This window comes from Lithobates pipiens, unplaced genomic scaffold, assembly GCF_037356315.1.
Source record: "Lithobates pipiens isolate NorthernLeopardFrog02 unplaced genomic scaffold, aLitPip1_a1.2 Scaffold_7, whole genome shotgun sequence".
Taxonomy (NCBI): domain Eukaryota; kingdom Metazoa; phylum Chordata; class Amphibia; order Anura; family Ranidae; genus Lithobates; species Lithobates pipiens.
Window position 1 is genome coordinate 1,965,023 of NW_027507892.1, and position 24,224 is coordinate 1,989,246.

A 24,224-nucleotide genomic window follows, 5' to 3' on the forward strand; every position below is an offset into this window, starting at 1 on the left:
ATGTCTTGGTACGTTGATGCATTAAAGAGGAATTAAACCCTGGTGGGTGTTACTTCCTCTTTGACAAAGGAGAAGCCTGCGATGTCCTCGTCTTCCTCGCTAGTAGAGAGCGTCCATTCTTCACCCCTCTTCCTTCCGGGGCCGCGAACTCTGACTCTGTGACTGGCCGGAGTTGCGCGACTTCACTCCCTCACATGCGCACGGGAGCCGCTTTTATTGGCATGACCTGCGTTAGAAACATTGTGCCCTTTCTAACTCCGGTGCATGCGCAGAAGAAATTGCCCTACGCTGATTTGCAAATATCTCCTAGACCGTGCAAGTCTGGGAGATATTTCAAGCACCTACATGTAAGCCTTAATCTAGGCTTACCTATAGGTTAAAGTGGTTGTAAAGGGTTTACAACCACTTTAGGAGGTCCCTTCACTGGAACTAAGGGGCCAAGCCCAACCCCTGAAAAACAACGCCACATCATAATCCCCCCTCCACCAAATGATTTGGACCAGTCCACAAAGCAAGGTCCATAAAGACATGAATGAGCGAGTTTGGGGTGGAGGAACTTGACTGGCCTGCACAGAGTCTTGACCTCAACTGGAAAGAATATCTTTTGGAATGAGCCGCGCCTTCTCGCCAACATCAGCGCCTGACCTCACAGACGCGCTTCTGGAAGAATGTTCAAACATTCCCATAGACACACTCCTAAACCTTGTGGACAGCCTTCCCAGAAGAGTTGAAGCTGTAATAGCTGCAAAGGGTGGGCCAATTCAATATTGAATCCTATGGACCAAGACTGGGATGTCATTAAAGTTTTTATGTGCATGTAAAGGCAGATGTCCCAATACTTTTGGTAATATAGTGTAAATACATATATTAAAGCAGTTATAAGAGAATCTGGTATAGAGCAAATAAAAGTGGAGCTAAACTGTATCTGAGCGACACAAACTAAAAATGCCTTTTAATAAATTTTTTGACATTCACAGCATACTCACCCATCCATCCATGTCTCTAAGCACTTTGAAAAACACCCCCCGTACATTTCTTCCCACGGCCATCTTGAGTAAGGGCAGATTCATGTAGCATTTACTTCCTGGGATCCATCTGCCCTTAGCTCAGGCATGTAAGCAGGAGAGTATGCTTTGCTTAGAAAGCCCCTCCTCCCGATGAAAGCAAGAGAACAAAAAATGATGTCCTACATCCCAAGAGTCTTCATGGACATTTGGCCTAGGCCAGGAAGCAAATAAACCAATGTAAAAAAAAAAGAGTTAAAAACAACTAAATATGATATACTGTTCTATCCATTTATTAATATTTAACAACATAAATAGAGTAAAAATTTTGTGTCGATTGCGAGAGGTAAGTTACGCTTTAAACCTGACCTCCAGGTATTATGTGTATTGTATATAGTTTATTGGTCCAGCTTGGCACAATGTAAGTTATGTATATCTCATACCTGATAGACCACCGGGGAAGCTGACAATCACTGTAGCAGTCGGCACTACTACAATGTTAAGCTGGCCATAGATGGCTTGCATCTCAGCCGGTTCAGAAGGAACCGGCAGAGATTCGATCTATGTCTCAGTAGGATGAATGTAGCCAAGCTGATCAATCAACTTGGATACAACCAGCCTGTCCGATTTTACATGTGATTATTGCTAGCGGCTGTTCTAGGCACTATCAATAATCACTGTGTTCTCCCAGTGTGAATGGCTTCCTCCTGTGGGTAGCACAAAGGGTCTTAGCTGCAATTTTTGGGTTCCTGTGCTTAGCGGCTTCTACCCCTCTGCTCAGTGACCACGGTCAAGGCATTCTGTGATGGTAACATTGTAGATTGAGTGAGCCTTAATTCGGATCATTACAGTATATTCAGAGCTGTTCACTGTTGGGTTCGATGAAAAAGTATTCATACCCCTTTACATTTTCCATATTTTGTCATGTTACATCCAAACACCTAAATGTATTTTATGTGATGGATCAACACAAAGTGGCACGTAATTGTGAAGTGGAAGGAAAATATTTGTATTCAGCCCCCTTTACTCTGATACCCCTAACTAAAATCTAGTGGAACCAATTGCCTTCAGAAGTCACCTAGTTAGTAAATGGTGTCCACACGTGTGTAATTTAATCTTAGTATAATTACAGCTGTTCTGTGAAGTCCTCAGAGGTTTTTTTGGAGAACCTCAGTGAACAAACGGCATCATGAAGGCCCAGGAACACACCAGACAGGTCAGGGATAAACTTGTGGAAACGCTTAAAGCAGGGTTAGGTTTTAAAAAAAAAAAAATATCCCAAGCTTAACATCTCACAGAGCTCTGTTCAATCCATTAAACCTGAAAATGGAAAGCGTATGGCACAACTGCTACCAAGAAATGGCCGTCCACCTAGACTGCAGAGAATCTGTCCACAGGACAACTATTAGTCGTGCTCTCCACAAATATGGACTTAATGGAAGAGTGATAAGAAGAAAGCCATTGTTGAAAGAAAGTCATAAAAAGTCCCGTTTGCAGTTTGCGAGAAGCCATGTGGGGGACGCAGCAAACATGTGGAAGAAGGTGCTCTGGTCAGATGAGAACAAAATTTAACTTTTTGGCCTAAAAGCAAAACGTGGCAGAAATCTGACACTGCACATTACCCTGAACACACCATCCCCACTGTGAAACATGGTGGTGGCAGCACTATGTTGTGGGGATGCTTTTCTTCTGTAGGGACAGGGAAGCTGGTCAGAGTTAATGGGAAGATGGATGGAGCCAAATAAAGGGCAATCTTAGAAGAAAACCTGTTAGTCTGCAAAAGACTTGAGACTGGGGCGGAGGTTCACCTTCCAGCAGGACAACGACCCTTAAACACACAGCCAAAGCTACAATGTAATGGTTTCGATCAAAGCATATTCATGTGTTAGAATGGCCCAGTCACATTCCAGACCTAAATCCAATTGAGAATCTGTGGCAAGACTTGAAAGTTGCTGTTCACATGCTCTCCATCCAATCTGACAGAGCTTGAGCTATTTTGCAAAGGATGGGCAAAAATGTCCCTCTCTAGATGTGCAAAGCTGGTAGAAACATCCCTAAAAAGATTTGCAGCTGTATTTGCAGCCAAAGGTGGTTCTACAAAGTATTGACTCAGGGGGGCTGAATCCAAATGTACCCCCACTTTTTAGATACGGTATTTATTATCTTGCCACTGATACCAAGGGTGGGGCTCTATTCCTCCTACTAACACATAATCTGTCATTGTGACCCCCAATGATGAGCCACCATTCTTTCCACAGAAATCAACTGTGTCCCCCCCCCCCCCCCCCCCCCAACTGACACCAATGATGGTGCATTATTCCTTCCACTGGCACCAACGATGAGACACTATTCCTCCCATTGACACCAGCAAATGGGGCACTATTCCTTTCATGGATACCAGTGGTGGGGCACTATTCCTAATCCTCCTGACCACAGACACTATGGGGTTGATTTACTAAAAATGGTAAAAGTGCAAAATCTGGTGAAGCTCTGTATAGAAACCAATCGGCTTCCAGATTTTTATGACAAAGCTTAATTGAACAAGCTGAACATAGAAGCTGATTGGCTACCATGCACAGCTGCACTAGATTTTGCACTCTTCCGTTTTAATAAAGACATCCCTATGTCATTTTTTTTTTACTGCCACAGTCCAAGGCATTTTCTTCTCACATTGGCCATCCTGTCTGTCGGAAGCACAGTAAACTGACCCCCCCCCCCCCCCCTGCACAAAAGGTGTAAATGGCCACCATTGAATATAATGTACTGTATATCTTAGTGTTGACTATGGAAGTGCTTCTAAAGAAGCTTCAAGCCAGACTTCAAATCACTCAAGTGTTAAAGGGTTCTCACTCAAGTCTCCTCATTTTTTTTTCAGTGTCTGGGAATTAATAAATTGCATTATCATATAATATAGAGAGATATCAGTCAAAAGTGGATTTGAGATTGTTTGAAGAAAAGAATGGATATAAATATGAATATCTGTCATTTCAGGTTTACAACATGTTTCAACACCAAAGCCTGGGGATTAAAGTCAATATCCGTGTTACCAAGCTGGTCCTGCTGCACAGCCGCCCAGTAAGTCAGGAAAATTGTCACATTAACAGAGAAGTGTAATTATTGCCTTGTTGCCCACCTCTAGTGAGATTGCATTTCACTGTCATCTGTTCATTTTCCAGACCAAGCTGTCTATTGGGCATCATGGAGAGAGATCTCTGGAGAGCTTTTGCCATTGGCAGAATGAGGAGTATGGAGGGACCAAGTATTTGGGAAACAACCATGTTCCAGGAGCCAAGGAAGAAACCCCTGTTGATGTAGCTGTGTTTATGACCAGGTAAAGGGGAAACTACAATTATTTGGTCATTTCAATTCTTTCAGGGTCACTGTTTATTATGATGAATCGCCCCAAAAAATGTACCCCCTTCCTTCTAGGTTTCCTAGACTATGCTCTTCCCTCAATCTCCTCTACCTATCCATGGTTTCCTGGACTATGCTCTTCTCTCAATCTCCTCTACCTATGCTTGGCTTCCTAGACTATGCTCTTCCCTAGATCTCCTCTACCTACCCATGGCTTTCTAGACTATGCTCTTCCCTAGATCTCCTCTACGTATCCATGGCTTTCTAGACTATGCTCTTCCCTCAATCTCCTCTACCTATCCATGGTTTCCTGGACTATGCTCTTCTCTCAATCTCCTCTACCTATGCTTGGCTTCCTAGACTATGCTCTTCCCTAGATCTCCTCTACCTATCCATGGCTTCCTAGACTATGCTCTTCCCTAGATCTCCTCTACCTATCCATGGCTTTCTAGACTATGCTATTTTCTAGATCTCATCTATCTATGTTTGGCTTTCTAGACTATACTTTTTCCTAGATCTCCTCTACCTATCCTTGTCTTCCTAGACTATGCTCATTCCAAGATCTCCTCTACCTATCCAAGCACTCCTTTAGTATTGCCTACAACTCCATCTCCTCTTCTCCTCTTATTCTTTTAGTAGGGGTTCCTCAAGGCTCTGTTTTCAGACCCTTTTTCCTTTCTATCTACACCTCCTCCCTTGGTCAGTTGATAGCCTTGCATGGCTTCCAATACCATCTCTATGCTGATGACATGCAAATCTGTCTCTCTACCGCTCAGCTCATCCCTTCAGTCTCCTTGTGCATTACCCATATCATGTTGGCATATCAGTATGGATGTCATACCACCCCTAAAACTCAATATTTAAAAAACTGAGCTCATAATTACCCCCCACCCCTATTCCCTCCATCCTAACCTTTCTATCAAGATCAATAGCATAACTATCCTCCTACCCCTCATGCCAAGATTCTTGATGTAATCCTGGACTCTGACTTCTCCTTTCTTTCCAACATCCAATCACTTTCCAAATCATGCTGTCTTTACCAATCCAAAATACTCCGCTTCTTAACCAACCACCACCAAGTTACTAATTCACTCCCTGGTTATCTCTCGCCTCAACTTTGCCTACTCCTACCCAGGCTACCCCCCCTTCAGTTTATGATTAAAGCTGCTGCATGAGTTATCCACCTTACCAACCACACAAACCAGTGTTTGGCAACCCGCTCTGCCAATCCCTCCACTGGTTTTTGATTGGCCTATGGATAAAATTCAAAATACTAACAACCTACAAATCTATCCACAACTCTGGGTAATATTTTGAGTCGAGGTTGGTGATATAGCTCAAGGCAAAGCACTCTTTTCACTCATCCCAAGACCTCCTGCTCCCTTGTCACCTTCCCCCATGCTTTGCTTCAGGACTTCTGCAAAGCATCACCCATCGTCTGGAACGTCCTACTCCAATCTGTCTGGATATTTCCTAATTTGTCCACCTTTTTAAGTAATCCATGAAAAAACATCTCTTCCGTTAAACCTATGCCACCTCCGCCCAGAAAACTGTACTTTTCCTTTTTAATTTACTAACTTATCTTCCCTTTCTAGATTGTAAGCTCTCATGAGCAGGGCCCTCCTTGCCCTCTTTGTATGTAATTGTCTTTAATTTGTGCTATATATTGTGCGCTGCTTTTTAGCCTGATTATAAATTTGTCAGATTTATTTTTTAATTTTTAAAATTTTATTTCAATTTTTATTTTAATAATTTTTTTTTACTTTTTTTTTTTTTCCCACAACGTTGTTAGGGGACATTTTTGATGAGAATAAACACCTGAAGTCTCAGAGAAAGGGATTAAGGAAACACATTCCCCAGTGCTTTTCTGCAGCCTAAAGCCCCATACACACTATCAGATTGTCTGCTGATTTTTTCCATCAGATTTACCAAAACCATATAATATGCGGTCAAACCTTAGGGGTTTCAATGTGTATGCAATCAGGCAGGCCCTTGTACTACATGGTTTTGGTAAACCTGAAAGAAAAGATCAGCAGACAATCTGATAGTGTGTATGGGGCTTAAGCTGCACTGCAGATGAATGAATAGGAGACAGAGGCTCCTGTTTAGTCATAAACCAAAGCATAGAAAAACAAAGTTTACTATGCTTCAGTTATGTATGAACTCTGAATGATCAGTGCTGATCGCTCACTGTGCTGACTTAAAAACATAAGAGTCGGTAAATTTTACTTTCCCGCTCTCCATCTTAAAGATCCCTGTATGCCTGCAGCTGCTGCTGGCAGGAGGGGGGAGAGGAGGGGAAATCTGATAGTGATCTGTGTGCCGGGTAGGGGAAATAACCTGAAACCGATCTTTTGTGGCTCACCCTGCAGCTGGTGAGCAAAAAAAAAAAATGGTTCCGTTATTTTCCCCGCCCGCGCCCTGATTACCTGCTCTAGTCACATGAAATTCCCCTTCTGGGGGTGAAGGGGAGGACTACAGCTCCCCATGCACCTTGGGCCCCTGGGCAATGCCCAGCGGTGCCCATGCGAACAGATGGACCTTGCACTATATACAGTGAGGGGAAAAAAGTATTTGATCCCCTACTGATTTTGTACGTTTGCCCACTGACAAAGAAATGATCAGTCTCAGGGGCGGACTGACAACTCATGGGGCCCCCGGGCAACAAGAGATTATGGGGCTCCCAGGCAATCAGACATTATGGGGCCACACAGTATACACACACACACGGTATACAATCACACAGTATACACAGACATGTTTCTATTGGCTGAGAAGGTACTGGAGAGGCGGGGCAGCTATAATCTAAGGATTTTTAGACCAAAAGGATGTTGGTAAGGGCCATTTCAGAGACAGATGTAAAAAAAAAAAAACACAGATTTTTACATAATTTCCCTGGTTTTACTGAGGCTGGCAACCCTGATGGGGCCTCCTAGTGGCACAGGGCCCTCGGGCAGTGCCCGAGTGGCCCAATGGTCAGTCCACCCCTGATCAGTCTATCATTTTATTGGTAGCTTTATTTTAACAGTGAGAGACAGAATAACAACAAAAATAGCCAGAAAAACACATTTCAAAAAAGTTAAAAAAATTGATTTGCATTTTAACTACTTGCCGATCAGCCGCCGTCGTTATACAATGGCAGGTTGGCACCGCTGCGCAAATCACTGTAGATGTATGGTGGTCCTTTAAATAGCTTCAGCAGGAGTACCCGCTGCATGTCGCTGGGGCGATGTCTGCCGGCCACCTGCGACTGTTCCACAGAGAGCCAGAATGTCAATATAAAAACGAACAGATCCCCGTTCTGACAGGGAAGTAGAGAGAGAGCTGCTGTTCCTAATATCAGGAGCAACGATCTTTCTGTACTCCCTGGCAGCCCATCCCCCATGCAGTTAGAAACACCTCCCAGGGAACACACTTAACCCCTTGATCGCCCCTATAGTGTTAACCCCTTCCCTGTCACCCCGACCACGACACTACCAGCCTGGAGTTTGCATGTTCTCCCCGTGCCTGCGTGGGTTTCCTCCGGGTACTCCGGTTTCCTCCCACACTCCAAAGACATGCAGGTAGGTAATTGGCTTCTGTCCAAAATTGGCCCTAGTATATGAATGGGGACCTTGGATTGTGGGCTCCTTGAGGGTAGGGACTGATGTGAGTGTGCAATGTACAGGGATAGGGAAAATTGTAGACACTCACTCAGGTTGAACTGGATGGACTGGTGTCTTTATTCAACCTTACTAACTATGTCAGTGACATTTATACAGTAGTCAGTGGTTATTTTTAGCTCTGATCGCTGTATAAGTGTCAATGGTCCCAAAAAAGTGTCAAGTGTCCGATCTGTCTGTCGCAGTCCCGATAAAAAATCACTGATGGCCACCTTTACTAGTAAAAATAAAAAAATTATGAAAAATGCCATAAATATATCCCCTATTTCGTAGACGCTAGAACTTTTGTGCATACCAATCAATATAGACTTATTGCATTTTTTTTTTTTACCAAAAGTATGTGTTATGCCACGTACACACGACCGGACTTTTCGCACAGAAAAGATCAGATGGAACGAATCCACCAGACAATTCGATCGTGTGTGGGCTTCATCGGACATTTGCCATCTAAAAATCAGACGGAATTTAGATTTAAAACATGTTTCAAATCTTTCTGACGGACTTGAGTCCGGTCGAAAAATACGTTCCTCTGTATGCTAGTCCAACAGATGAAAACCAATGCTAGGGCAGCTATTGGCTACTGGCTATGAACTTCCTTATTCTAGTTTGGTCGTACATGATCACTTTTGAATCTATCGGACTTTGGTGTGCTTTGTGTGTGGCCAAGTCCTTTCATTCGGCTAGTCCATTGGAACTTCACCCAAAGTCAGTCGGGAAGACCATCGGACCTAGTCTGGCGGAAAGTCCGGTCGTGTGTGTACGTGGCATAAGAATAGATATTGGTCCAAACTGATGAACATTTTTGAACATTTTTTTTTCTTTTGGATATGTATGATAGTGGATATGTTTTTTTCTTTTTTTTTTCATTTTTTTTTATTTTTTTTTTATTTATAGCGCAAATGTTAAACGCAGAGGTGATGAAATGCCACCAAACTAAAGTGCTATTTGTGGGGAAAAAAGGACATATATTTTGGGTACAAAGTCGCACGACCGCGCAGTTGTCAGTTAAAGCGACGCAGTGCCGTATTGCAAAAAATGGCCTAGTCATTAAGGGGGCAAATTTTTCCAATCCTTAAGTGGTTAAGGAGTGAAATAACCATTTGACCCCTTTGTAAGACATGATTTACTGCTTGGTGGCAAAACCCTTGTTTGCAATCAGAGGTCAGGCATTTCTTGTAGTTGGCTACCAGAGTTGCACACATCTCAGGAGGGATTCTGTCCCACTCCACTTTGCAGATCATATAAAACAATACCATTTTGAGGCTGATGTTTGGTAATTCGAACCTTCAGCTCCCTCTACATAATTTATGGGATTAAGGTCTGGAGACTGGCTAGGCACTCCAGGTCCTTAATGTGCTTCTTGAGCCATTCCTTTGTTGCCTTGGCCATGTGTTTTGGGTCATTGTCATGCTGGAATACGCATCCATGACCCATTTTCAATGCCCTGGCTGAGGGAAGGAGGTTTCTCGCCCAAGATTTACGGTACATGGCCCCGTCCATCGTCCTATTTGATACAGAGAAGTTGTCCTGTCCCCTTAGCAGAAAAACATCCCCAAAGCATAACGTTTCCACTTCAATGTTTGATGGTGGGGATGGTATTCTTGAGGTCATAGGCAGCATTCCTCCTTCTCCAAACATGGCAAGTTGAGTTGATGCCAAAGAGCTCGATTTTAGTCTCATCTGTCCATAACACTTTCCCCCAATTCTTCTCTAAATCATTCAGATGTTCATTAGCAAACTTCAGACGGGCCTGTACTGTACTAATGTGCTTCCTTGAGCAGGGGGATCTTGCAGGCACTGCAGGATTTCAGTTCTTCACGACGTAGTGTGTTACTAATTATTTTCTTGGCCTAGAGGTCATTGACAAGATTCTCTCATGTGGTTCTGGGCTGATTCCTCACCGTTTCCATGATCATTGAAACTCCACAAGGTGAGATCTTGCATGGAGCCCCAGACCGAGGGAGATTGGTCATTTTGTGAATAATCGCACCAACTGCTGTCACCCTCTCACCAAGCTGCTTGGAGTTGGTCTTGTAGCCCATTCCAGCCTTGTGTAGGTCTGCAGTCTTGTCCCTGACATCTTTGGACAGCTCTTTGGTCTTGGCCATGGTGGAGTGATTGGAACCTGATTGTTTTTATGGACAGGTATCCTTTATACAGGTAACAAGCTGAGATTAGGAGCACTCCCTTTAGGAGAGTGCTCCTAATCTCGGCTTGCTACCTGCATAGCGGACACCTGGGAGCCAGAAATCTTGCTGATTGATAGGGGATCAAATGCTTATTTCTCTCATTAAAATGCAAATCAATTTTTAACTTTTTTGAAATGCATTTTTCTGGATATTTTTGTTCGATCTCTCACTGTTAAAATAAACCAAACATTAAAATTATAGACTGATCATTTCTTTGTCAGAGGGCAAACGTACAAAACCCAAAGGGGATCAAATGTGTTTTTTCCCCTCACTGTAAATGCTGTATAATAGTTGCCGAATGGGTTTATCACACATTCTTTAGCGTACTTACTGTTTGTAGGGGAGAAATAATTGGTTTGGGGAGTCGTGGTACATTGTGTCTTGCTGTTCTATCTGGTAAGTGTGTACACAGGTCAGTGGGTGGAGTTTGTTGATAATCCATAGGAATAAGACCACTTTACTCAGCACATAGGCCTTTCCCATCAGCCCCTGCCATAAAGATGACATGTTCTTTGTTTGTTCTTTTTAGGACTGATTTCTGTGTCCACAAAGATGAGCCCTGTGATACTGTGGGTAAGATGATTGTTGTTTTTTTTTTTTTTAAATCAAATTATCATGGCTATAGCAGAAAAATCATTGCCCGTATGTACCGATTTGATAAAATTTCATAAGGTTCATTCCACCCAGAGGTGGTTCTTATATGGCTTGGAGGAGCCACCAGTGACCTCTGCTTTCTACAATTCCCTGATCTGTTCCTTTTTTATTTACCATGCTTGGCGTTTCCACCAATCGGCGTGTTCCGAGTCCTCCTGTTGCATTTTCCAAGATTAATATCCAACAGGGAGGATGTGAACGCCTCATAATGACCTACCCAGGAACTTGACCATAGTTATTGGTTGCCTTAGAGATATAGGAAACTCTCTAATATGGTTTATTATTATACAGGATTTATATAGCGCCAACAGCTTACGCATCCCTTTACAATATAACGGGGACAGTACAATTACAGTATGTTTCAAAAAAGAAGGAATAGGAGGGCCCTAGCTAAAGGGAGGAGGTGGCGGTAGAAAAGCTGATAGCTGTAGGGGATGATCTGATGGAGGGGACTCGAATACATTTTTTTTTGTTAGGCTTCCCTGAATGTATACGTTTTCAAGAATCGCCTAAAGGCGGACAGGGTAGGAGTTGACCAGACCGTAATGGGGTAGGGAGTTCCAGAAGTTGAGAGAGGTTCTAGAAAAATCCTGGAGGCAAGCGTGGGAGAAGGTAACAAGGGAACTAGATTTTGATTGGCTTCCACTGTGCCTACTAAAGCGCAGTGGATCGCCTATGTTAATTCCCTTTTACCCAGAGAACTAGAAGTAGCTTATCGTCAATGAAGTGTGGCAAAAAAAATCCAATCTCTTTTGGCAGAATTGGCTTGACAACCCAAGTCTTGCCCCACCAACACTAGTGGTGGTTAGGTTATTAAACTTTTGAACCCACCAAGAGTGAAAATGGTTTAGGCCTGAGTTTGGGAATTTCTACGTTTTTATATCTGAGAGTAGACAAGAGAAGCTGTCCTGAGTTAGGCTCAGTTCACACAGGGGCGACTTGTCCAAGCGACTTCGCCGCCTGACAAGTCGCGCTCCGTTCTGTACTATGGAACTGTTCTAATAGGAGCGACTCAAGTCGCTCCGACTTAGAAAAAAGGTTCCTGTACTACTTTGGGGTGACTTCAGGCGACTTGCATTGACTTGTATACAGAAGTCGTTTTTCCAAGTCGCCGCTAATCGTGTGCAGGTCGCGGCGCTGCAAGTCGTGCCGCCCCGTGCCGCCCCTGTGTGAACCGAGCCTAACTGCCCCTCAGTAAACAAACTTGGTTTTATGTTTTTTACCTTTTTTATTGTTTTTATTTCTTTACAAAAAAAATTGTATATGCTACGTATATGATGTGACTGTCTGTACCTCATTAGTTAGCTACCTTAAGTACAATGCTCGTGTTAATGGTTGTCATGTATATCCTTTATTCCTGCAATGTACAGTCGCTTTTTCTTTTTTTTTCTTGTCAACAAAAAAAGTTGAGATTCAAAAAAAAAGGAAACTAGAAAGCAAGATGTCTTTAGGACGGCCAGTTTAACTTGTAACTGTTATTTAAAGCTAAAATATTAGTTCTAGGAGGACTTTCCCTTTTGTAGCAGGTGTGTCTTGGAAACCAATCTCATGATGATAAATTTATAAGTCCAGTATGTGAACCTTAAATTGGATTGCTCTCATTCCCTCAATTTACTGGTATGTCCTTTGGGGAAAATTGTCCGAATTGTGATAACCTTGGCTTTTGCTTTTAAAATTTTTTATATTTTTACTTTGTAATAAACTAATCGTATTCAGCTGTGTATGGCCAATTTAACTATGTTAGTGGACACCTGTATCTTTGGGTTAGTTGACTACAGCCGTAAAACTACAGCAGAATTTCAATTTCCATTATTAAAGCAGATTTGTTTTTGATGCTTGTTTTGAAATAATAGGAATTTATTATGCCATTAAATGTAGAAGACCTGGGGTTATTTAACTATTTATGGATCCTTCCTACCACACGAGGTGTAAAGCTGATGTAATGTAAGGGCCTGCTTCATTGCATACGTATTGAAAGTGTTTAGATTTGACCTTGTATTATGTGGTTTTGGTAAAGCTAAAGGAAAATTGTACCAGAAAATGTTATAATGTATGGCCAGCTTAAGTCCGTAGGGTTCAACACAGGCAGTCCCCGAGGTACGAACCTCCGACTTGCGAAGGACTCCTACTTGCGAACGGGAGGCGGCGTGACGTTCTGCGCATGAGTGGCCACTTTTCTATGGCGGGCACCTTTGGAAAACGACATCTGCGCATGCGCACACGTCTACTTGCCAGAACATCGGAAAACTACATCTCTGCCATTCTGCGCATGCGCTTCCGACCATATCCGACCTAAGAACAAAACGGTGGTCCCTAATCCGTTCGTAATTCGGGGACTGCCTGTACTGAGTTGTCCCACACTTTGCAGATATAAAAACTTCAACTCTTTTGGGAAGTGTCAGGATCACTTAAGTCAGGGGTGCCCGACCGCTGGCCCGCTATGTCTTGCTCTGAAATGGCGGGTCGGCAGGCCCAGATCGCGGGTTCCTGAGCCGCCATCTCCGAGCATCAGCGCGAACAACTGAGCCGACGCTAAAGGAAGCAGAGCCGATGCTTCCTGTATAGCGCCGACAACTTCACCGGCAGAGTGGTACCAAATGTACTCTGTCTGTGACGGGAAGCATGCTCTCTACTGCAGCTGCATGCTTCCTGCAATCTCAGACAGCAGCCAGCAGTGCCAGAGCCAGCAGTGCTAGTACTAGCCACCGGTACCAGTCACCAGCACTAGTCACCAGTACCCGCCAGCAGTACCAGTACCTGCCAGCAGTACCAACCAGCAGTACCAATACCCAATACCCACCAGCAGTACCAGCCATCAGTACCCACCAGCAGTACCAAGCACCCTCCAATGTGGCCCGCTATGTCTCTGAGATGGTGGGTTGGAAAGCCCAGATCGCGGGTTCCTGAGCCGCCATCTCCGAACATCAGCGCAAACAACTGAACCGCCACTAAAGGAAGCAGAGCCGATGCTTCCTGTATAGCGCTGGCTCCTTCACAGGTGGAGTCATACCAAATGTACTCCATCTGTGATGGGAAGAATGCTCTCTACTGCAGCTGCATGCTTCCTGTGATCTCACAGCAGTACCAGCCAGCAGTGCCAGTACCCACCAGCAGTACTAGCAAGCAGTACCCGCCAGCAGTACCAGTACCCGCCACCAGTGCTCGTCAGCAGGACCAGCCAGCAGTACCAGTACCCACCAGCAGAACCAGCCAGCGGTATCTGCCAGCAGTACCAGCCCTGGAGGACAGCCAGAAGCAGCCACCAGTTCTAACCACCTGGGGGACAACAGCAACCAGCTGCAGTAATCCTGAGGAAGAAGTGAAGATCAAGGTCAGTAGAAGTGCAGGTAAACTGCTGTGCATCAGTGTGAAAGCATCCTTAGGCCCCTTTCACATGATCTGTCCGATCGGGTCCGCCTATCTGTTTATTCAGGAGGACCCTCCATTCACCTCCATAGAGCGACAGATAAACAGACTCGTGTCTGCTTACACCCGCCTATCTGCAATCCGATCTGCTTAAAAAAACAGAAGGAGATCTGTCCTCTTCTGTCTGGGCAGATCGGAGGTCCCTTGGGGTAGAGTGGGCTGCATCCGTGTCTGCTCTACATATGCAGAGTGGACACAGACCTGCCATCCTCCCTTTTTGCACATTTTGGCCCGTGACCGGTTACCAAGTCGCTAATGTGGCCCACGCTCCTCAAAAGGTTGGGCACCCCTGACTTAGGTGCTCCTGCTCCTTATTCCAGCACCTGGGTTTTGCCTATTGCATTCTCCCTGTCTGTTTCCATCTGCACTGTGATTGATGTGGTCATTCACCTGTTATAAGCAAGCCAAATGCTCAGTCCTTCGCTTGTGATAGAGACAGTGATACCTGCGTTGTCCCTGATCGAGTGTCCTGTCTGTCTGCCCTGCTTAACTAGTTTGGATTTCCCTGTGTATGACTTCAGACCGGATTATTGGACTATTCCTTAAACTCAGCCTGCCTTTTACCTGGATTGTCATAGAACCACGCTACCTGTTTGCTAACTGCCAGTATCTTTTGGCTTTCTTCAGTTTGCATCTGCCCCGGTGTGGTGGCCAGGCACGATAGCATTGTGTAGAAGTCCTGGGGGCAACCAAGTATGGGTAGGCCTGCTTGTCTTAAGGAAAAAGGGGCTGCTATAGGTAAAGCACACAGTAGCTAGCTTTAGTGCCTGAACACCTGCGTTGGGGTAGATGTGACCGAAAGGCTGCCCACAAGGTTTAGGAGTGTGTCTATGGGAATGTTTGACCATTCTTCCAGAAGTGCATTTGTGAGGTCAGGCACTGATGTTGGACAAGAAGGCCTGGCTCGCTGTCTCAGCTCTAATTCTATCGGGTTGAGGTCAAGACTCTGTGCAGGCCAGTCAAGTTCCTCCAGCCCAAACTCGCTCATCCATGTCTTTATGGATCTTGCTTTGTGCACTGGTGCGCAGTCATGTTGGATCAGGAAGGGGCCATCCCCAAACTGTTCCCACAAAGTTGGGAGCATGAAATTGTCCAAAAATGTCTTGGTATGCCGACACCTTAAAAGTTCTACACACAAGTGTAAATTAACTTCCCTTCTACCCATGAAGTCCTTATCATATGGCTCGTTCTCAGACCCTCTTTAAAATAAGTGTGTGTGTGTGTGTGTGTGTGTGTGTGTGTGTGTGTGTGTGTGTGTGTGTGTGTGTGTGGTCCGGACCTGCTAGTTTAATCAGATTTGTTAAACTGGTTAGTTGTTTAGAAACATGCTTTGGCATTCCTTCAACAAAGAATGAAATGGGTAGATACTGTATACTGCTGGACCTTCTCCAGCTATCCGTTTGTTATACACATGGGTGCTGTGGCTGTTGCAATGCAAGGGGCCCTGTTGGTTGAAACCGTGCAATGGTGAGCAGACACAACAGTCAATGTTAATTTAAAATCTATTCCTGCAACCACCTCGACTTAAAGCGGGAGTCCACCGGGACTCCGCGTTTTTTTTTTTTTGTTAAAAGCCAGCAGCTACAAATACTGCAGCTGCTGACTTTTAAAATAGTGACACTTACCTGTCCAGCGCGCCCGCGATGTCGGCACCCAAAGCCGATCTCTAGGTCGTCTGTCGGGTCCTGCCGCCGCCATCTTGGGTATGGGAATCAGGAAATGGAGCCTTTCGGCTTCATTTCCCGGTTCCCTACTGCGCATACGCGAATCGCGCTGTGCAATAAGGACGCTCCCCGCTGCCTCTGGGATCTGTGTGTTTCCCAGCAGGCAGCGGGGCACTTGCGGAAAGGGGCGTAAGTTACGCCCCTTTCCGCAGAGAGCTATCCCAGAAGTGGGTGCAGTTACAGGTAACTGCACCCCCCTCCCCCCTGAAAGGTGCCGATTGTGGCACCGGAGGGGGGGAGGGTTCCGATGAGCGGAAGGTCCACTTTATGGTGGACCTCCGCTTTAACAAGCGTTTAACCCCTGCAGCATTGAGGGCCCCACTGCAAGGGTAGTTTATTATTTATTTATTTATTTATTTATTTTTTTTATTGTGCTTGGAAGTGAGCTTTAAAGCCCAAGTTTGCCTTTTAGGATAAAAAATAAATGCACCCTTATTTGAAGGAAAAATGTGCATTCATTTATTTATTTTTGCATAAAAGCCTGCAAAGCAAAGCCTTGCACCCACCATCAGTGGATGGCAGATGCAATGCCAGGCTCCTGCAGTCTTTGCCTCCAGCTCTCTGTCTGTCCCAAGTTTCAGTTAGAGAGTTGGAGAACGTGTCAGTGGTCTGAGTGTGGTGATCACCACGCTCCTATTCAATTGAACATTACAAGTCTGTTGGCACGAGCGGGGGACTAAATTTACCCATGGCTTGTTGGCTTGGGATCAGGACCTGGGAACAGACATAGCGGTGGAAGACTGGTCTAGATGTTCTTCCATGGTGCAGGGATTCTCAATACCACTCTGGTCGAGGCAAAGTACAAGGTCCTATCTCGGTACATTGTGCCAACGAGACATGCAAATATCTATCTTGACGCTCCTGCTATTTCCAGAAGATGTGGGCAGGAAAGGGCTATGTTCCTATTCCTTTTTTTTCCCTATCTCTTTTAAATCTCCTACACCCCCCCCCCCCCTTTTTTTTCTGTGCTGATCTGTTTTCTTTAGGATCAATGTAGAATTAATGAGGAACGGTGTCTACTATCTCTTCTAATTTGCAATTATTATTATTATACAGGATTTATATAGCGCCAACAGTTTGCACAGCGCTTAACAAAATTAAGGCAGACAGTGGAAGAAATAGGGCCCCATTGTTGGGGACAGTGGAAGGAATAGGGCCCCATTGTTGGGGACAGTGGAAGGAATAGGGCCCCATTGTTGGGGACAGTGGAAGGAATAGGGCCCCATTGTTGGGGACAGTGGAAGGAATAGGGCCCCATTGTTGGGGACAGTGGAAGGAATAGGGCCCCATTGTTGGGGACAGTGCAAGGAATAGGGCCCCTCGCGAGCTCCTTGGGACGGGTTGTTTAAAAAAAAAAAAAAAAAAGTATTTATTTTAAAAAATTTATAAATTTTCTTCCTATTTCAAGGAATGTAAACATCCCTTGTAATAGAAAAAAAGCATGACAGGTCCTCTGAAATATGAGATCTGGGACCAGAAAGTCCTCAGATCTCATATTTGAACTTAAAGCGGGGTTCCACCCTTAAGTGGAACTTCCGCTCATCGGAACCTTCCACCCCTCTGGTGTCACATTTGGCACCTTTCAGGGGGGAGGGGGGTGCAGATACCTGTCTAAGACAGGTATTTTCACCCACTTCCGGACATAGACTCCCACGGGAGTCTATGCCGTTTCCTGTCCCGCCGTGCTGTCTGCTGGGACACACATGGGTCCCAGAGACCACGCGGACCATAGGGAACTGGGAAGTGAAGCCGCAACGCTTCACTTCCTGATTCCCTCACCTAGAATCGTGGCGGCAGCAGCCGAGACCCGAGCGATCAATCGGTCTCGGCTGCCGACATTGCTGGACCCTGGGACAGGGTCCCCCCGTGTATTTATTAAGTCAGCAGCGGTAGTATTTATAGCTGCTGGCTTTTAATATTTTTTTTGTAGGTGGAATCCCTCTTTAAATGCCCTCCTATGGTATAGAGACGAGTGAGGGACATCTTAGCCTCACTCGTCTCCATACCCAGGCACTGAAAGGACCCGATCACCTCCGCCGCTACCGACAGCTCCGGTAAGTGGTGGAGGGCGCAGGAGAGCGCACCTCTCCCGCCGCTGATAACTCTGATCTCGCGGCGAACCCGCCGCGGAGACCACCATTATCGTAAACACGACCGCCTCCTGTAAAGATGGATATCTTGGTTGTGGCAGCAGCTGCTGCCGTTATCGAGATATCCCTCTTCAAAGTGTCGACGTATATATACAGGAGGCGGTCTGTAAGTGGCTAAGAGCAGAAAGAGGGAAAAAAAAAATTATATATATTCTAATATATATATATATATTCTAATATATATATATATTCTAATATATATATATATTCTAATATATATATATATTCTAATATATATATATATTCTATATATATATATATATATATATATATATATATATATATATATATATATATATATTCTAATATATAAAATATATTAATATATATTTTTTATTTTTTCAAAATTTTCTTCATTTTTTGTTTTATAGCACAAAAAATGAAAAAACACAGTAGAGATCAAATACCACCAAAAGAAAGCTCTATTTGTGGGAAAAAATTTACCTGTTTTATTTGAGTACAGCGTTGCACGACCGCGCAATTGTCAGTTAAAATAAGGCAGTGCCCTATCGCAAAAATTGGCCTGGTCACGAAGGTGGGTAAATCTTCCGGCGGTCATGTGGTTAATGGGACTGTAATGACGGAGGCATGCCGCATGTGTTGAGGTTGGAGAGTATAGCAGAACTACCTTTACCGTAGCTTTATTACAATTTGCTGTCTAGTGCTAGAAAGAAGTATAACCTTTTTGTTTAGCGGTATAAATTTAAAAATCATGTTTGGCAGAACAAGGGCACCTCGGTACTTAAAGACACGCAGAACAATTTGTTCTGTGCTGATATAAACCTTTGTGATTAATTTATGCTTACAAGTAAAATTATCTTTGCAATAAAGGGAGATCGGAAACTAAAACTAGAATATTACAATCTGCAATGCTATTTTTTACTTTTAATTTTGTATTGTTAGAATTCTGCTAGTTGTTGCATATTATGAGTACAGTCAATTAGAATATGTTCCTCCAGGGCACAGACGTTACATTTTATCACAGCTGGCATTGTAAATAAAAATCAAAATCTTGGCTTTAAGCCTTTTTATTTAAAATGTGGCACGGTTCGTTGAAGTAGGTCATTGTTTATTGCAAGGAGAAATGGAATGCTGCCTCAACGTCTGGCTCCACATTCAATTGCTGTCCAAATATTACCACCTTCACCTCTGTAGCATCTCCAAAATATGTCTTATGCCGCGTACACACGATCAAATTGTCCGGCGTACTTAGTCCGCCGAAAAGCGTTCCACCGGACAATTCGATCGTGTGTGGGCTTCAGCGGACTTTCTCGGCGTAAAGTCCGGCGGACTTAGAAAGTATTTTTCCAGTCCAATCTCGGACTTGGGTTTCAGCGGACAATACGTTCGTCAGTATGCTAGTCCGAACGGCGGACTAAAGCCTCATACACACGGTCGGACTTTGTACAAACTTTTCCGTGGACTTTTGTACAAAGGGCGTGGTCCACAAGTTTGTATTGCATACACACGGTCGGACTTTTTGACAACAAACACGAATGTAGTGACGTCACAACGTACTGACGCCACTTCAAAAGAGGACGTTCAATGACTCCAGCGCCACCTTTGGTCAACTTCTGTATTGTAGTCTGATCTTTTGCATTGGTTCTGAGCATGCGTGTTTGTACCTTGTACAAAAGTCCGATGCTTTTGCGTACACACGGTCGGACTTTGCTCCATCGGACTTTTGTTGCCAGAAAGTTTGTCCGTTCGCACAGCCAACAAAAGTCCGATGAAAACAGAAAAAGTTTGTCCGATGGAGCGTACACACAGTCGGATGTTGCTCCAAAACGGCTAATTTGCATGTTTGTTGTCAAAAAGTCCGACCGTGTGTACGGGCCTTTAGAATGACGCATGCTCCAGAAGCAAGTACGAAAAGGAAGCTATTGGCTACTGGCTATTGAACTTCATTTTTCTAGTCCCGTCGTACGTGCTGTACGTCATCACGCTAGCAAACGCCAGACTTTCTGTGTGTCCGTGTGTGGCCAAGTCCGTTCAGTAGAAAGTCTGCCGGACTATCCGCCGGATTGTTTGCTGGACTAAGTACGCCGGACAATTCCATCGTGTGTACGCGGCATTAACGACACCAAAAAGCTCCACGTTGACTCCTTGGTTATTTCTCGCCTCGACTTTTGCAACTCTCTCCTCATTGACCTACATCAGCCTCTCTCAACCTTTTCAACACAGAGGAACCCTTGAAATAACTTTCTAGTCTCCTTGTTAAACATGACTATTTCTACAACTCATGATACATGAGTTTGATGGTCATTGAGAAGAATTACCTCCTAATGCCGCGTACACACGATCGAATTGTCCGGCGTACTTAGTCCGACATACAATCCGGCGGATAGTCCGGCGGACTTTCTACTGAACGGACTTGGCCACACACGGACACACAGAAAGTCCGGCGTTTGCTAGCGCGATGACGTACAGCGCGTACCACGGGACTAGAAAAAGGAAGTTCAATAGCCTAGCAGTAGACTAGCATACTGACGAACGTATTGTCCGCTGAAACCCAAGTCCGACAGGAAGATTGGAGTGCAAAAATACTTTCTTAGTCCGCCGGACTTCACGCTGGAAGATACAGATGGCTAAAAAGACTGATGGTGTCAGTGGGAACTTATCTGAGAGGCAGAAATTGCTCAAGGAGCCCCTGTAGGAACTCTGGGATTCCATGAAACCCTGGCTAAGAGTTTTCCCTGCAACTAGGTCCCCTACCGGGGTTTTTCTCTCTATTGAGAATTTAATATAACTGAGTCCACCATATTTATGATATTTATGGTAATTCCAAGGGTGGAAAAGGTCTTTGGGCTTTTGATGACCCTCATCTCATGGGCTGTCCTTTTGGGAAAACCGGAGTTAGAGTAATGCCGCGTACACACGATCTAATTGTCTGGCGTACTTAGTCCGGCAAACAATCCGGCGGATAGTCCGGCGGACTTCCTACAGAACGGACTTGGCCACACACGGACACACAGAAAGTCTGGTGTTTGCTAGCGCGATGACGTACAGCACGTACGACGGGACTAGAAAAAGGAAGTTCAGTAGCCAATAGCTTCCTTTTCGTACTTACTTCTGAGCATGCGTCATTCTTAGTCCGCCGGACTAGCATACTGACGAACGTATTGTCCGCTAAAACCCAAGTCCGGCGGAAAGATTGGACTGCAAAAATACTTTCTAAGTCTGCCGGACTTTACGCTGAGAAAGTCCGCTGAAGCCCACACACGATCGAATTGTCCGGTGAAATGCGTTTCGGCGGACTAAGTACGCCGGACAATTTGATCGTGTGTACGCGGCATAACTGGTAACTCTATTTCCAGGAGTCCTCAAGGACAGCCGGATTCCCGCTCTTGTGTTATGAAGTTTTTCTGTTTGTATATGTTTTGTTAAGATTTCGTCCTTCGGTTCTTGTTTAGAACTGACCAGTTCAGCAGAGGGGCTTCCTTTTTAAAGTGTATTTGGTGAACTGTTTCCTGTTTTTGTGGATGAGGTGCATATATATCATTGGCTGTCCTAGAATTCAGTTTTAGTGTGGTCTGCTGCAATATTGCAGTCCTGCTATAAGTCGCTGATCGTCGCCATTACTAGTAAAAAAAAAAACAAAAAAAAAAAAACATAATTTGTAGATTCTACAACTTTTGCACAAGCCAATCAATATACACACGTATTGTGATTTTATTTTGATTTTTTTTAATATCAAAAACATGTAGCAGAATACATATTGGCCTAAATTGATGAAGACCATTTTTTTTTTTTTTTTTTTTTACATTTTTTATTGGCAATGTTTTATAGCCAAAAGTAAAAAATATTTAGTTTTTTTTCAAAATTGTCGGTCTTTTTTGTATATAGCGCAAAAAAATAAAAACCGCAGAGGTCGACAAATACCACCAAAAGAAAGCTTTATTTTTGGGGGAAAAAAGGATAAAAACGTTATTTGGGTACAGTGTCGCTCGACTGCGCAATTGTCAGTTAAAGTAATGCAGTGCCGTATCGCTAAAAAGGGCCTGGTCATGAAGGGGGGGTAAATTTTCCGGAGCTGAAGTAGCTAACTTGATGAGAATGAGAACTACAAGAGATCCTAGGCAATATCTTCTGCCATCACATCACTTTCAAACGCAGGATATTTTGTTTGTTGTTGTCACACAACTGTGTTGGCATAATATGAAAAATCCAAAGATTTTCGTTCATTCTGAAGGGATGCCAGGGCCAGAGAATTATGTGGGGGATGCACCGTTGGACCAAGCCTAATTAAAGGCAAAGCTAGCAAATTATAAATAAACAATCTTGATTTACTTAAATGCTTGTGTGTTTGCTTTGTCTTTATTCTTGATTTAATTTGGAATGTGCACCAATTAATGTCCAAGTAGAAGTACTTTTACCAGTTTGCATATAATTGCCCTGGGGTCTGAGGCCTTGGAAGGACAGCTTTGTATACTGGGACTATATACATTATACCTATCTATCCATCAGGTCGCACTGCAGTGTTGGTGTGTATTCTATTGTAATGTAATCAGATGATGTACCTTCCTTTATTGTGTTATAAGGAATAGTAGGTGAGGTTGAAAAAAGACACAAGCCCATCAATGCCAAACTATGTGTGTGATTATATGTCAGTATTACATTGTATATCCCTGTATGTTGCAGTCGTTCAGGTGCTTATCTAATAGTTTTTTGAAACTATCAATGCCCAGCGGCTGAGACCACCGCCTGTGGAAGGGAATTCCACATCCTTGCCGCTCTTGCAGTAAAGGACCCTCTACACGGTTTAAGGTTAAACCTCTTATCTTCTAATTTTAATAGAAAATAGAGTGGCCACGTGTCTTATTAAACTCCCTTCCGCAAAAAAGTTTTATCCCTATTGTGGGGTCACCAGCACGGTATTTGTATATTGAAATCATATCCCCTCTCAAGCGTCTCTTCTCCAGAGAGAATAAGTTCCGTGCTTGCAACCTTTCCTCATAACTAATATCCTCCAGACCCTTTATTAGCTTTGTTGCCCTTCTTTGTACTCGCTCCATTTCCAGTACATCCCTCCTGAGGACTGGTGCCCAGAACTGGACAGTATACTCCAGGTGCGGCTGGACCAGAGTCTTGTAGAGTGGGGCTATTATCGTTTTATCTCTGGAGTTAATCCCTTTTTTAATGCCAATATTCTCTTTGCTTTGTCAGCAGCAACTTGGCATTGCATGCCATTGCTGAGCCTATCATCTACTAGGACCCCCAGGTCCTTTTCCATCCTAGATTCCCCCAGAGGTTCTCCCCCCAGTGTATAGATTGCAATCATATTTTTGCCAGCTAAATGCATTATTTTACATTTATCCACATTAAGCCTCATTTGCCATGTAGTTGCCCACCCCGTTAAAGTGTTCAGATATTCCTGCAAGATTTCCACACCCTGCAGAGAAGTTATTGCCCTGCTTAGCTTAGTGTCATCTGCAAATACAGAGATTGAGCTGTTTACCCCATCCTCCAGGTTGTTTATGAACAAATGAAACATGATTGTTCCCATAGAACCCTGGAGGACCCCACTACCCACCCCTGACCATTCCGAGTACTCCTCATTTATCACCACCCTCTGAACTCGCCCTTGTAGCCAGTCTTCAATCTATGTACTCACCCTGTGGTCCATGGCAATGGACCTTATTTTGTACAGTAAATGGTTATGGGGAACTGTGTCAAATGCTTTTGCAAAATCCAGATACACCACATCTACGGGCCTTCCTTTATCTAGGTGGTAGCTCACCTCCTCATAGAAGGTTAATAAACTGGTTTAGCAAGAACGATTCTTCATGAATCCATGCCAATTACTGCTAATGATACCGTTCTCGTTACTAAAATCTTGTATATAGTCCCTTATCATCCCCTCCAAGAGCTTACATACTATTGATGTTAGGCTAACTGGTCTGTAATTCCCAGGGATGTATTTTGGGTCCTTTTTAAATATTGGCGCTACATTGGCTTTTCTCCAATCACCTGGTACCATTCCAGTCAGTAAAAATTAGGACTAATGATCTGGCAATTACTTGACTGAGTTCCCTAAGGACCCTCGGGTGCATGCCATCTG

General features: G+C 44.1%; 1 protein-coding gene across 1 annotated transcript in view; it reads left to right on the plus strand.

The window, feature by feature from the left end:
- The window catches only part of LOC143959299 (A disintegrin and metalloproteinase with thrombospondin motifs 17-like), a 435,585-nt gene that overhangs the window by 84,124 nt on the left and 327,237 nt on the right, over window positions 1–24,224 (plus strand). The window contains exons 5-7 of the mRNA XM_077467981.1: window positions 3,996–4,079; window positions 4,181–4,335; window positions 10,739–10,782. Coding sequence (XP_077324107.1) covers window positions 3,996–4,079; window positions 4,181–4,335; window positions 10,739–10,782 — 283 coding nt within the window. The remainder of the gene's footprint in view (window positions 1–3,995; window positions 4,080–4,180; window positions 4,336–10,738; window positions 10,783–24,224) is intronic.